Source organism: Uloborus diversus, chromosome 5 (assembly GCF_026930045.1).
Source record: "Uloborus diversus isolate 005 chromosome 5, Udiv.v.3.1, whole genome shotgun sequence".
NCBI classification, from domain to species: domain Eukaryota; kingdom Metazoa; phylum Arthropoda; class Arachnida; order Araneae; family Uloboridae; genus Uloborus; species Uloborus diversus.
The window spans coordinates 50084001-50100116 of NC_072735.1; the positions used below are offsets into that span (position 1 = coordinate 50084001).

The following is a 16116-nucleotide window of genomic DNA, read 5'->3' on the forward strand; positions in this document are numbered from 1 at the left end:
GGCCCTGAAGCTCGCTTTGGTTTTGCTCGCTTTGGTTTTTAATCCAAACCAGGAACAGAGCAACCTCAGTTCTAGCATTCCCAAATGCATTTAATTTTATTGAGAACTTTTAGGACTTAGTGACTACAAACATATTTCCGGTCTCAGTCTTCATTAACGAATACGAGTGATCTTCGGCCGAAGGACATCAAACCCGGGAACCTGCAGTTCCGAGTCCGACGCTGTACCAACCAGGCCACCACAGTCTCCCTATTATCCACTGCAGAAATCTCCTTGACTTTCAAATTTGTATAATTTATGAAAGTATCTCTCTCCAACTGACTAACATATTCTGCGCAAACATTCCTGTTGTCGAGTGTCTCATCTTACTAGCCAGATACTTGAGGGTAGCAAAAACCAAAGTTATCGTGAATTTAGGCTATGGTTGTAAATATGCCAAACTCCTTTCCCTCCCCCTCAATCACCATGGTACCCTTCACCGGTTAAGCTAGAAATGGCATGAACGAAGGTATCATTGGTTAAAATAAATAAATAAATAAACGCCGATCTTATATTTAGACTTTCTAAATTTAAAGAACTTATTTGTTGCCCTTTAATCATATATTTTCTTGTACAATTTCTCAGTGTTCTAGAGTTTCAATGAAAATCAATGAATAATACATTGAGGTAACTCTAAAATGCAGCTTCCAAATCCAAAAGTTCCCATACGCGACACTAGAGAGCAGACCTTCTTTTTATGGGTTTTCTTAGAATTGTCGAGGTCTCCTCGGCGTCAAGATATCCCTTAAATAAAATAAATCTTTACTTCTAGTAGCAAAGAATATGTAATTTCCTCTTAATAAAAGTACGTACATTTTGGAAAAATATTTTCTACTATTCCTTTAACAAATCTCGGGCAAAAAATAGTAAGATAAAATATTGCTCAAACCTAGCTTCCAAATAAAACTTGAAAAAAAAAATATTAATTTACATTTTGATTAAAATATTTTATATTTAAATGTTACTAATAAATGAATTAATTCCATCCATTAGTCTTCTACAAATGTAGGTTCAACAGTGAGTTTTTCTTTACTTCTAGGAGGAAAAAGATACGTTGTCAACTCCGTCACAAAAAGGTTTTCTGTACCGTTCTTTGCTTAATCTCAAGCAGGCAATAAGAATACCAAATCCCGCTTAATCTTAGTTTCGGAGTTAAACATAAAAAACACAAATATATATGTAAAGCTTAGTTAAAATATTTTTCTTTTACCTTTTATTAGTAAATAAAGTATTACATCGTGGCTTATTTCTTATAAAATAGGTTAAAGCGGAGGTTACTTTACTTCCATTACAAATAAATATTTAGGAAATCCCTTTATAAAAATATATTCTATCTTTATTTTAATATATTTTTAACAAGCAATGGATTCGCCTTAGTTAACGAACTAAATATAAGAAAAGCAAATAATTCTTTATAGTCTGTTTAAAATATTTTGTAATAAAGAAATTAATTCGATTGTTATTTATCTTTGCAAATACATTACTAATTAACGGTGAATAAGTCTGCAACTAGCAAGGACTTTGTAGACAATCCCTTCATAAAAGTGTTTTCTAGTGTTCATTTGCCTCACGTCAATCTAGCAATACAAACATAAAATATCGCTTAGAGCTAGTTTCCGAGTTGCAAAATGACAAAATGAATCACTGTGTGTAGCCTGGTTAAAATATTTTGTATCAACATTTTACCATTAAATTAATTCTATCATTATTTTTTTCTAAAAGGGCAGGTTGAAGTTACGGAAACTTCTATATTTTTTAACACAAAAACACGAGAAATATTTTAGCCAACCCCTTAAAATGTTCTCTGTCGTTCTTTCCCAATACTTTTATACTTATATTTCACTAATAAATGAATTAATTCGATCATTGTTGCTTTTTTAAAAGGCAGGTTTAGATAGTGGATACTTATTTACTTCTATTAGCAAGAAATATATAAGGAACCCCTTTACAAAAATATTCTCTCTTTTTGCTCTTTCAATACTTTGGTAATATATTTTACTAATAAATTGATTAGTAATATTTATTCAAAAAAAATTCTGGGTTTTAAGCGGCATATTCTTCTTTACTTCTATAGGAATTTCGTCCGTTTTAAAAATAATTTCGTCAGTTGAGTCCCAATCTGATTGAAATTTTCATAAGCCGTCATATGATAAGAAAAAAAACGCATCAAAACAAGTTTGAATGTACTACATAATTAAGTTTGAACATTACAGATTCAAAAATGCTGGCTTCCATTAGCAAGAAATTTGCGAGCAAACATCTTCACAAAAATGGTTTCGATCATTCTTCCAATACTTTTATATTTAAATTTTATAAATATTTGGTTTAACTCGAAAATTATTCATTTCTATAAAATGAAGATTTAGGCGATTGATACTTATTGACTCTTAGCAGCAGTAAATATGTAGGCAACCCCTTCATAAAAATGTTTTCTATCATTTCTTTGCTCAATCTCAAGCAGGCAATACCAAGATGAAATATCGCTTAGCCCTGGTTTCCGAATTAAACATGGTATCCAAAGATTCTTTTCTGGGCGAAAACGTACGCATTTACTCTCCATTTTTGAAAAGTGGCCTCGCACAAAGACATACCTAATTTCTTATTTTCTCAAGAGGCATTTTTCATGTTTGCATTTTTCAACCTTCCTTAAAAAAGAGCCACCTTAACAATGGAATCGTAGGATATTTTTGGTCCAAAAAAGCGATTGTTTTTACTGAAAAGTTTAGGCAAAAAGTTTAAAATTTTCAAAACTTTTTCAGAACTTTGCGGCTGTCTGGAAGATTTATGTTGGGAAATAATTCTAAGATGATTTAAAAATTAAAAGAAAACGTAAGGAAATTTGAATTACACTTACTCGTTTTATGTCCAAATGCATATTATGCAACCAACAATACGTTCAATTCGTTTTTGATTTTTTAAAGATGATAGTGTGCTGGACATTACAAAGTCGACGATGAACACCCGAATTTTGGAGAACCCCGATATTCTTCTTTCTATGTTCGCATTTTTTAAATCGATAAATTCTTTAGGAAGCTAGAAAAAATATAATGAATTTGAATGCACTGCTTATACTTGATTTTTTCCCTTTGTTTATTTTCTTATAATCACGTTTTCAAAGTTTTTGCCTACGCCAACGAAAAAAAAAACGTATTGACACTAGACATTTGAAACTTTGCAAAAAAAATAATTAAATTTGTTACTCCGATATGAACCTTTAAAATCTATAGTAGAAGACTGTGGGGCAAAGCGAAATAGCGGGGCAAAGTGAAATAGTGAAATACTTACTCTGCTTTTACCGCCACTTATCTGGTAATATTTTAATTAAGTCGTAGCACATGAGTCTATTCCAGTCAAGAAAAAACAATCGTTAAAGCATATGACAGGTAATTTTCAAAAATTTATACTCATATTGTAATATTTTGTTGTAACTCAAAAATTATTTTTGTTATTATAAAATGATAACGCTCTTGTTATTACCATTTTAAATATTAATTAAGACGTTCAAATATTCAGTGCAGTATTTATTTAGTTAATATTACGCTTATTTGGGTTTTAAATATTTTTTCTAATTAATCAATTTTAATTTCGAAACATTTTGTTTTCTTTTACTTTCATTCTTACGTGAAAGTGTTACCTACGAGAAATAACCATAAGCAATGGCCCAGTCAATTTCAATTATTTGCTCATAAATAAAAAATAATAAAAAATGCCTTGTTCACGGAAATTAATAAAGAAAAAAAAATTTTTAGTGTTTAAAAATCGAGAGCAATTTAATATCAAAGTAGTAATTTTGTTAATTGTGTAAACAAAGAGCTATTTTAATGAATATGTGAATCAAATATTAAGCTAGCTTAGTTAAAGTACGGCTAATTTTTAGTTTTCCTTTTGGCTCAAATGTGGGTGAAAAAATTAGTGAACTATTAATATAGTTCTAAATTAGTAAATTTGAGAATATACTGCCAATTTATATTTTGGTATAATGCCAAAAATTGATGTATTTCCTCCTCTACCAATTATTTACACCTCATAAATAACATAAAAGGACATTAATAAGGTTTGCACGGAGTTGAGGAAATTTCCATTAATATGGGCCTAAAGGATACAATTTTCAGGGAAATATAGTTTTCTTCTTTACTACAAACTGCGCATGTTAAGCATATGAAAACAGGTTCCCTTTTTTTACATCAATTTACATCCCTGAAATTCAAGTTAACGGAGCTAAAAATTCACAATAACTACACTTTGTTATTAATTAAATTTACTTAAACAATTAGCATTTGAGGCACTTGTGAAAGGAAAATATAAATAAATATCTACTTCATATTAAATAAGTTATTAAGTAACATAAGCAGTCACACTAGTGGTATAACATGCCATGGAGGTGAGAATTCACATGTTGTGAAACAAAAATATATATACACTAGGGGCCCATACCGAACTTGTTTGGGTTGAAAAATTATCTGTGTTAAATAAATATTCTGCAGATTTTTTTTCTTTTTTTTGTTTTAAAATATCATGGTATGCATGTTATCATGATATACTCGCACAGACGCTTTTTGTTTCGTTTTTATGAGGTTTTGAAAGAAATTGAATCACTTCATTTCCTAAACAAAAGAGACCAATCTTTACTTCCCCGTGAACAATATAATCTTGCCATATTTAACGTTGTACGTATGACCTGCAGTTTGGATGATGGTGATGGCGTAAGAAATTTTCATTGGAAATTGCAATTACTTATATTAGAAATTGAAATATGCAAGGACCGTGGGATTTCGAGAAATATTCCTGACTGACCTGCTGCTGATCCAGTAAGAATAATACGGTAAATCATATTAGTACATTCTGATTTTACTTGGGGTCCAGTTCCATTGCATACATAAGACAAATTAAAGTTTCGCAACGAAATTATTGGAATACCACCTTTAATTTTAATAGAATGAATATGGACTCTTAAAGGTATACTTAAGATACAGAGATCGTAAAAAGTCCCTAAAAGGAGACGACTTTAAACAGGCTTAAAGTATATTTGCACGCGTTTATCAAGGGAACCACGGGAATAGTTTGGTGAGAATCATCGGGGGCAAATGCGAAGATGACACCTTTCTCAATGTTGTTTTAATCTTTTAGTTCGTGTAGAATCCACGGCTTCTATACACAAACTGTGACTCATCGAACATCATAATACATTATGCGGCAGACCTTTTGAAGTCGCTATCCAAATGGCCCATTTTTTTTTCTTATGAAACGTACGGAGTGCTTCAGACGGGAGCCATTCAAAGTAGTTTTCGGAGAGTTAAGTTTTTCGATCACTAAGAAAAATTTCTGCAATTAAATTTAAAAAAAAACTACAAACTCATCCTCAGCCTGCCCGTTGATTTTGGTTGAACATATTAAACTTTTTTCAGTTCCACCGGGTATGCCGATAAACATTAATTTGCGTTTTGGTACCATAGACGATTCGCTGATCGGTTACAAATCTAATTGCTAGATTGGAAACGTTCTCATTCAGTAGGATGCAATCATGTATTAATATTGTCCGGAACATATAAACATACAAAATAAACCCTCTCTCTTTATAATATTAGCATAAATAAAATTTTAAAAATCCTCTAAGGGTTGCCCGAAATGCATGCAAAATTACAGCTTTTAGAATCAGGGATTAATATCAACTATATGCACTACTTGAATTCAAAATTTAATTTACTCGAAGCGAATCCCAGTTATAATTCATTAGAATAAATTTTGATGCATTAATATTCTGCGAGTCTAAATGTTTCGCAATATCCAAGGCTAGAATGTTATGTACCTTATCCTCCGCTGCATCAAATGCATGTATTAAGGCCACTATATAATAGGAGATGACTTATCCGAAATTTTGGTTCCAAATCTATCGAGGAACAAAATTAGTCTTTGTACAAAAGCCTCGTTGCGGAAAATTGGTGCACAAGTTTTGGATGTGTTGCCCGATTGATTTTTGATTATTTTATACCGTAAATGAAGAAGATTTAATTAATACAAATTTAAAACAAATAAGGTGCAAAGGATTTACCTTAAGTGACATTTTACTCAACTTATCATCAATTGTTTAACGACAGAGAAACCAGCGAATATTATACCGTGTTTGTAAATACTAGAAACAAGGTTGGATCCAAAGCCGTCTTGGAACCAAAATGTCGGATAGATCGACCTGTCATTTTCAAGGGGTCTAGCATGTATAGGTTATGGCGATTCTAACGCCATCATCGTATTTTTTTTTTTTCACCTGATTCTATTCCTAAGCATGCAGTTCATAGGCAACCTTCAACTATTTATATAAATGAAGATGCGAGACAATCAGCGCTTGTGCTTACATATATAACAATAGATCAGTACGAAACATAAACTGGTAGCGAAGACAAACTACTGGTTTAAAAAATTAATATAAGTACATATACTAATATGCATAATTTATAGCCTATGTCACTCAGTAAGAATAAACCTTTCATACAGTGAAATAAGTTTTCAAGTAGCTGCAATGGTTCCGGAGATTACCTCGAACATATAAACACACAAAAATCCGTCTTCTCTCTGCATGATATTAGCATAGATTAAAAATCGTTATTAAAAAATTGTTGGCAGGTTTAAATAGATATATATTTTTGATGAAATTAAAAAGCATTGTTAAATTAATTTCCCTTAAAGTTTTACTTTTAAAGGCGTGTGACAGAAAAGATATCCTTTTTGAAGAATGACCCATATTTGAAAAACAGGATTCCAGGTCTCGCAACGGATTCAAAAGTGCATCCAACGTGCATGAGGTATTACTTCCAGTACGTTTGAATTCATTGAGAAGCCTGCATTATTATTTTATCAAATATGAGCCTTGAAGCTATTGGTGTGTTTACCTTAATCATGAAACCTGTTTTTAGTTAGCGTTTTGCAAATTTTTGGTTAATATCATTCTTTGGTATCTAACAAAGAGTTGGACACAAATTTTTAAAAATTGCAAAAAAAAGTGAATTTACTGGAAGTGTTAAGGCAATGGTAGTTTTATCTGCAAAAAACGGCTTTTGACTAAAAACCCTTATTGTTTTTCAAGAGATAAATAATAAAAAAAATTATAGTTATATCAAAATAATCACTTAATGTTTAAGAAAGGTGCATTGAATATTAAAGAAAAAAATACTTAAGGTGCTCGCTTGCAATGCTGGCCAAATTATTAGACTAAAGAGATTTTTTTTTTGTTTTTTGTACACTATTTGTACTAAAATACTATTTATTTTACTGTTGAAGTACAGTGCATACTGTATACTGTTTATTATGTTATTTTAACATAATTTAATGTTTGCAGGTGGCAGCACTGTCTACTTTGTTTATGTTCATTGTTTATCTACTTACCAGGAACATAACCTCAATCAGCTTAAACAGTTCACTGGTTCTTTTTATTAGTGTGTTCTGCTATAGTTAAAGTTAGTTTTAGGTAATTAGTGAGTATGTGTATGTGAGTATAAACAATTTTTTACTTCATTTTTTAAAAAGTTAAGAAATTGTGTAAACCTTGTGAAAAGTATGCCGAAAATACTTAAAATACTCATCGAGAACAAGGGAATGCACACTAAATATTAGGTAATTATTTCACTGTTCGTTAATGTGTCTATAGTAATGTAATCAATAAAGAATTTGCTTTTAAAAGAGTCTTAGTCTAATAATTTGGCCAGCACTTAACGCACATAAAGTTGATTGTGTGAAATTATAGTTTTAAGTAGGTACTATCATTTAATTGCTCCATTTCGCAAGCGGTCCATATAACAGACCGAAACCGAGAGATAACAACTTACAGACACCTTGAGATCGGCATTCCGACGTGGCGTCCTTTCTTCTTAAAACCATGACGACAGCAACGACGACGGTTATCACAACAACAACGACTATGGCACAAACAATCGGAACGAATACAGCTGGGTCCCGCAAAATTGAAAAGGCAACAGACACATTGGACGATATAGAGGCAAGAGGTGGGACGGTAGCTTTAAGAGAAATGACAGTAATTAGAAGTTGAAAGGTTAAGACAAATAATTACATAAAAGCTACACATTTAACTAAGTTTCCAATTAGTATTTCTTTTATATATACGCATTTCAGGAGGTGACGTTCAAAAGCGGTTTAATCGCAAGCATAGAATTTTTTGCTAAAAGGGACTGTCCATAAATTGTGTTGCAGTTTTTTTCAATATTTTTTACACCCTCTATCCCTCCTTTGTCAGTCACACTTTCACTGACGCTCTCCCCTTTCCTTTTCACATTTCACGTTAGTTTTCATGAACATATTGTAATGAAAAATGTAGTTTGTCACACTTCTGGCTACCTCGTTCTTCCCCCTTGATACAAGCTATCAAAATTTCATGAATCCCGCCCCCCCCCCCCCCTTTTAAAGCGTTAAACGAATGTTATCACTTGCGAACAACCCCTAAACAAAAATCTCCTTTTCCTTCTTTATGCAGCACAAATGTGCAGCGAATTACATTTCCGTTCTAACTCATTTTAAATAACTCAACGAAGGCTACTAAGTTAAGAGTCAGAGTCGTGAAGTAGTAATCAGCCTAATTTTGGAGTAAACGAGTCACAATCGAAAGTCCTGAAATTTCTAGAGACCGGAACCGGTCATTTTCTTTCCAACTCCGCAGACCTGCTTCATGACCTTTTTTCATAGCAAATAATAGCAATAAGAGTTGTCCTAAATTTTTCCTAAAATATTACTGATTTTTTAGCTATTTAATTTGAAAAGTTACAATAAGTTGTTTTTGAGCAACTAGTTAAGATTAAAAGCTATTTGATTTCAGCTATTGTAGATAAGATCATTTATATGATAAAATTATTCCTATTACTAGCTATTAAGCACTATATTGACACCAAACTGAAAAACAGAACAACTCTTTCCTGCAGTCAACAAACCGTAGGCATGTTGTCTAAACATGAATCTTAAAAGTGCATATTATGATAATGGGGCTAATCATGTGCCAGTTGATTTAATGGGGGAGATAGAAATCAGCTCTGTGGCTGGGTCACAAAAGAAAAATTAACATAGTATGCAATTTTTAGTGAAAAAAACATCATTTTGATCTGTACAAAGCATTTTATACTGCAGTCTTTACCTGGAATAAATAATAATAAACCTGTGTTTACTTTTTGAGTTTTTGTTATTGACTTTACCTGCGCATTTGTGTTTTGAACTTCACCTGCGCATTTGATGTAGAACAAAATTAGAAATCAAAGCAATTGCTTTCATGAAACCTCAACACTCTCATTTTAAGTTATCCGCTTTCCGCTTGTATGTTTTTTTTTTTTTTGAAATACAGAAACTCTGATTGATTAGTCTTGACTAAATACTTTTATAAACTCCAAGCAAAATACACATATTGATCAAAAACTTTGATTTCAGTTCAGTAATGTTAAGGTTTTGTAAAAATTATATATTAGCAAAAGTAAATGAAAGGAAAACAAGTAATATAGTGAAAAAGCAGGTTCTCAAGTACCGTAAGCTATGAACCATAGTTTCAGCCAAGTTCATTCAAAAACCATAGCTCATTCAAAGATAATTTCATTTATCTGGATTTAACTTTTCTTCTCTTTGTTTTATTAACACTTTACATTTGTTTTATGAACACATTCTGAGCGATTTTCTTTTGTGCGTCTGTAAAATTATTGCACACTAGTGATACCCGCACGGTTTTGTCCGTAGTAGAAAATTAAAAGGTCATTTGGTTAGCCTGTATATTTACAAATAATGGATGGTGAATTTCTCGCCAATTTACTACGTTACTTTGTTTCTTTATATTGGTTTCTGTAAATATCAAAATTGTTCCTACGAGTGTCGCTCGTGAACTGTTGTTCTGTTCCCCCAAGTTAGCACATCCGGTTAAACCCTCACCGGGATTGGTACGGTGGTGATTGGTGGGGTTTAAATAAATTAATTAAATGTTAATTTGCTCGACCATGTTACGGTTCCACGTTATGATAATTTGGAGTTTAGTCGCTCAATTTATGAAAATTTGCTCGGTAAAATGTTCTTAAAATTGGAAAAGGAAAAAAATAAAATTGAATTTTTGAAAAAATCGCTTCGAGGTGTACATCCCCATGCTACAAACTAATTTTGTGCCAAATTTCATGAAAATCGGATAAACGGTTTAAACGTTCTACGCGTCAAAGAGATCTTGACAGAGAGAAATCCAGACCAGGGAGGGATCCAGACAGAGGGACTTTCAGCTTTATTATTAGTCAAGATATGTTACTATCACCCGCATCCATTTTTCCAGATAATGAAACGACACTCCACTGATTTCGAAAGCTTATTTTTCGTTTTTAAACTGCACGTTATCTTCAATGTGATTCGATATGTACAACAAAAAGTTCTCAAAGCTGCAAAGAATTTTTTCTAAAGTACCAAAAACTTAGAGTCAGCATTTTCAAACTTTACATCAAAAACACAATATAGCTCAAACCATTTACAAACATAGACAGAAAAAACCCCTACTTTTATTTTCCAAATTTAAAAGCTACTTTTTCAACAAAATTAAAAAGGAAAATTTATTTTCAAAAGTAATTAGAGTGAGTTGTTGCGATTCATTTACTCTTTCTTAAAATAATTTTGACTTTTTCTTCTGATTTGTAATTGCATAATAAAATTTGCAACACTAGGTTTTTAGAAAAGTAAACTTCTAGTTTAGAAAACTTACAAACTTAACTCCATGATATCAATTACATTGCTCGAGACAAAGGCGATAAAAGCCTCTTGGTATTCTTAACAACGTTTACTATCCGTTCCTCACATTTTTTATACTTGCAGCAGGAACAGGATAAGCACGTTCAGCTATAAAGTTCATTTCCAAACACCATAAATTTCGGGATTTTCCTAAGATTAAAAGGGAGTTTTTTATTTGTGAGAAGAACAGGAGGACTTTAGTGATTTTATTACGCTAAGCATTCGATAAAATACATGACCAATTCTGGGAGAAAGAAATTGTTAAAAATCCTTGTCAGTAATAGCTTTATAATAGCTTCGGAATTTAGGATGTAGCGTTTAATATTAAAAAGCTTATTTTATTTGCTTGGGGAAAATGTTTATTTGTATTTAGCTGAACGAAGCCCAGTGACACTTATTGGAAATTTTTGCTCGCATCACATATCTTCATTCCAGGGCATATTTTCATAATCATTCCCTCCCATATTAATTCCAGTGCATTTTGCTTTTTAATATTCATTTCAACATAGTTATCAAAGTGATTGGAACCAGAACTTGTTTGGTAGATCAATAGCTCCAGATGAAAGATAATACGTAAAAATGGATGTCGTAAAACCTCTGAAACTTTAAAGCTAAACTTAAATATGTACACGTCGAAATAAAAACGTATTAATTTTTAAACATGTTACTAGTCAACAATTTATTTCAAAAAATATCACACATGTCCTAAAATTGAAAGCAAAATATATACAAAACAATTATTTCTGATTTTTAATCATAATTTGTGTGTATTCATATTTTCGATTTAACTTCATTTTGGTCCTTAATTTGAAATACAATTGTAAATAAAATTAATTGCAAAATATATGAATATTTTTCTCTCTGAATTATATGCTTAAATTTAATAGAATTTGAAAAACTATAATCATTTACAGTGTTCCAAAAGTTAACTGATGAAAATGAAAAAAAAAAGGATATGGTAGAAATGGCAAGTAAGCTATTTGCTTTCTGAAGTAACGGTTGCCTCTAATGATATTAAAATGATAGTGTTCCCTTAACAAAATAAGTCAAAGAAACTGACATTGGTTAACCATTTACGTTTTATTTATTTATTTATTTTTGCATTAAAGTTTTCTGTGTCAATTTTACTAACGTAAATAGAGGAAAGAATAGAGAGTGGAGGATAAGGTAATAGCCATTTTTAAGAAAATGCTCTTACAATAAAGTGTAAACGGTTTGGTTACATGTCTATTTTAAATTTCAAAATATTAAAATCGAATTGCGTGTTTATAAGCAAAAGCATAGCTACAAATTCAATGAAAAGGGTTACATTACCTTTTCTACAAGAAGAAAATGCTTTACATCAAAAGGTTCAGAATAAGCTTGTGGCTTATCTTCAAAATGCACAACGTATTTTACAGAAGGGATATGCTAAATAAGTAGTTCCATGCATGGTAAATAAGTTTAACTTTAATCCAATGTATCGGTTTTTACTAGAACGAATATCAGACGGGATTTTGAGGGGGGGAAAAAAACGCGCGTTATAAGAGACCCGTGTAAAAACGATCAAGCGTTAAGTAAATGAACGAGCTTCTACTGTACTTAGCATTTAAAATGAACATTTTAATATGCACATCTTTTTCGTTTCAATATTCATCTGAATTTTGGGCTATCCGAAGTTTTACGGTTATTAGCACTATCATGTTGTTTAACTTGCGCTCGGTTTCAATGTACCACGACTATTTTATAACACGGATAAAAAACATGTACCCATATCAGGGGTCTACACTGCAATGGGCAGGTAAAGGGCAGTAACTGCTTTTTTTTTGTCATCTATAGTACGTAACCTTTATCGTACAAGCTTGCTTATTTGGTTTCCGATGAAAAAAAACACGAGAAAAACTCCGAATTCCGACGTTTCCCTTTTGTTAATATTGAATCCAAAACGAATTTCTTCAAATATTTCGAAAACTATTTTTGCAGATACTGCCGTTTACCTGCCCACAGCAGTTCAGTACTTACTTCGATAACTTAAACTTTTGAAATGAAAAAAAGCACAACAAAATAAAACTCAACTTCATATTTAATTATATTATTAAATCTATACATATGAAAAATGGATGTTGGTAAATGGCATGACTGTGTGTGTGTGTTCCCTAAGATCTCAGAAACTACCCTGCAGATTCGGCTGAAACTATCACCATTTGTTCTTTTTGGTACTGGGAAGGTTTATAGACAAGTTCAAAAAGAAATCCGATTGATAGTTCCTTTTTTATTCTTTTTTAGTCCCAATTTTTGCATAAATGCGCCAATAAGGGGTCGAAAAAGTACTTGCACGCGTTGACATTACGTATGTGTCCATCGAAAGCGCTGATTTTTCTGTTGAAGATGGCGTCTGTTAGAAAGTTCTAAGTTGCATAAAAAACGAGTTATAAGCGTTTCAGTTCCATGTTTGAAGGCTTTCATCAACTCAATGCATTATTTAGTGTATCGTCTCAACTCTCAGTTGATATCTAGAATTTTTGTATTGTTGACTATTTTTGCGTTCCGTCTGACTGTTCGAGGCTTTTCTCAAGTCAAATCTTAAAGAAACGTTTTTCCACAAGATTGTCAAATGGATTTAGATGATTATTTTCTTTTTAAATGAAAATTTAATGTAATTAATGACATGTGAAGTTTAATTTTATCTTTCGGAAATTCTTCAAATTTGTATGTATGCTTAAATGTAGTACTTTCGTTTCTAAATGAATACTACTTATTGCTATTTTAGTTTTATGAGTAAGAAAGAAGCTCGATTTTCAACCACGTCAAAAAGGTGTGTTTTAAATTCTTTCACTTAAAACAGAAAACAAATTCAAGTAACGATTGTTTCTCATAATTGTTACTGACCCAGGCAACGCCGGATATTTTTGCTAGTAAGATATATTTTTTAAAAACTAATTGAAACTTATTTATTACCAACTTATTCTCTTTAAGGTAATTTAAATTAATCTCACTTTTCGACAGTTACTTTTATAGTGAAATGAGTTTTTGAGTACGCTTTATAGAGCAAGTACTAATTCCTTCAATCTTTCAAATACCAATTCCTTCCAAAGCTATTAAAGTTTATAAAGGTTTTCTTAAGATAATTCAGTTTTTTCATCCTTTTGAAACATTAAGACATAAGAAGATGCATTAACTTTCCGTGGCGCATTTTTCCTTCCCCAGGTACTTACCACAGAAGAAAGGAAGAACGAACCTATCGTGACAAACTACAAATGTTCAAGCTTCTCCAAAAACTACGTTTACCGAAAATGTTACAGCATATAACCTACAAAACAAATGTGCTTGAAGACCTTTTACTCTCTTAGAAGATGGGAGGATTGAGAGGATAGGAAGAAGAAGAATAGGAATGTGAAAATAAATACTCTAGGAGGAGGCTGAAGATTAATGGAAACTTTGTAAAGTAATGCGAGAGGAACGGAATGATGTTCAAGTTACTGTACTTAGGAATTGTACTTTTTCTTCTGTTTTCATTTCTTGCTTGGCTTTTATATTTTTTTATTTGGCTAAAATTAAGTACTCTGCGATGCGTTTGTGTACCTGAAAGGATGGACTTTTTTTTCAACTATCTATTTCTCACATGTTGTGTTATTGTTATACGTTTCTTCTTTAATAATTTTGGATTTTATCTGTTGTTTGGAAAATGCTTGACTTAATAATAATAAGTCAAAAAAAAAAAAAAAAAAACGATTTTTCAATAACTCTATGCTTGGTTTGTTTCATTAATAACGTAATTTTACTTCTTGATAATCATACTCAACCTACTTTGAAGGCGTTACGACTGCAGTGAATCAGTATTTCAAGGTGGTTTATTGAGTACTGTGTCTTGTACGTGAAACAAGTGAACGTTTCGGGATGAGTTTGCGATCATGTGGCGTACGGCCAAAACTCATATATAATCCAACTTTGTCCCCCAGCCTGGAGGCTGGCTTAGCAGTGAGAAACTGAATTCACACACCAAAGAGATTCCGTGGATCAAAACCCGCAGACACCACCACTAAATCTGCTTGTATCAGTCGCTTCACGCACGCTCAAATACGTATCCAATCCACGGGTGATGAAAGTAGAGCAGCAGAAAGATTTGTGAAAGAAATAGCTTTAAGAAATTACGTTTAGATCACCCTTGTTGTCTTAGTTATTGCAATGCTGATTTCAAATTTACGACCACCGCAGGAAGACAATTTTGATCTTTTGTAAGGAAATTTAAAATTATTGTTTCATCCGTTTTTTTTTACCACGATCATTTTGCTACGACAAACACTAGCATCATGAGTAAGGACATCACTATGGCTATTTCTGGTAATTTATCTGCAGACAAAACCCGTTCAGTTTTCTTAAAATGAAACTTTCTTAAATTCGAAATGTGTAACTTGTTGATAACTTTAAGATATTTGTACGGTTGTTTAGTAAACGGGTCCCTAAATGTTTTAACTTCTGATATTTTTATTCTAGTAATTCATTTACAATATCTTCTAACGACCATCCAACTCGTACTTCTTTCATTAACTACAAAGCGCATATAAATTTAATTATTTGATTTGTAAGTATCGATTTTGAAATGACATAAATCATTCTTTTTAAATATCACACATTTATTAAACGACGGGGTTTTAACAGTTCATCATCCATGCTTGTCACTTATTACGACATATTCAAATTCCTCGCTTAAGGACTACTTTTTCCAAGTTTCACAAAAATCAAAGAAAACCAAGCAAATGCAAAGCAGAGTAAATACATATCGACTAACAAAACCATAGTATTGTCTAGTATATAGATACAGTTTAAGAGAATTTCTTTATTTCCTCAGTTTTAGCAAAATCTTCAAATATTAAGTTAATGAAGATATTTGCTGAATATGCATAGAGTATTAAGACTCCAATTTAATTGAAAATAATAAATAAAAAATTAAATATGCAGCTGCATGAATCCATTGGCGAAATTTTTAATGCATGTCTTAATCAAAAATAGACACGAAGTTAAAAAAAAGATCTAATTAAAATTTACTCATCAAAAAGTTTGTACTTATATAAGGTAGATGATGCAAAGGTGACCGGTGTTTCTTAGGTGTACCCCCCCCCCTCCTCCCCCGAAAACAAAATTAAATTTATTTCCCATAGAAAAACGCCGGTATAACATTAAAAAACCTGATCTCCTGGATCAGTTGCCATAGTAAACTGATTTCACTTTTTCAAAACATAGTTTTAATTTTTAACGGGAACATTTTTTGATTTGCATGAGTTTAAGTTCTTAGAAAGGATACGCTTTCTGGAAAATTATTTATTTCTATCTTCATTCACAGTAATTCACAGATTTATAAAT

General features: G+C 31.7%; 1 protein-coding gene across 1 annotated transcript in view; it reads right to left on the reverse strand.

Annotated features, from left to right (window-relative positions):
- LOC129222239 (cell adhesion molecule DSCAM-like) overlaps window positions 1-16116 on the reverse strand; it is a 304597-nt gene that overhangs the window by 50356 nt on the left and 238125 nt on the right. Inside the window, exon 13 of the mRNA XM_054856719.1 lies at window positions 7857-8045. Within this exon, the coding sequence (XP_054712694.1) occupies window positions 7857-8045 (189 nt within the window). The remainder of the gene's footprint in view (window positions 1-7856; window positions 8046-16116) is intronic.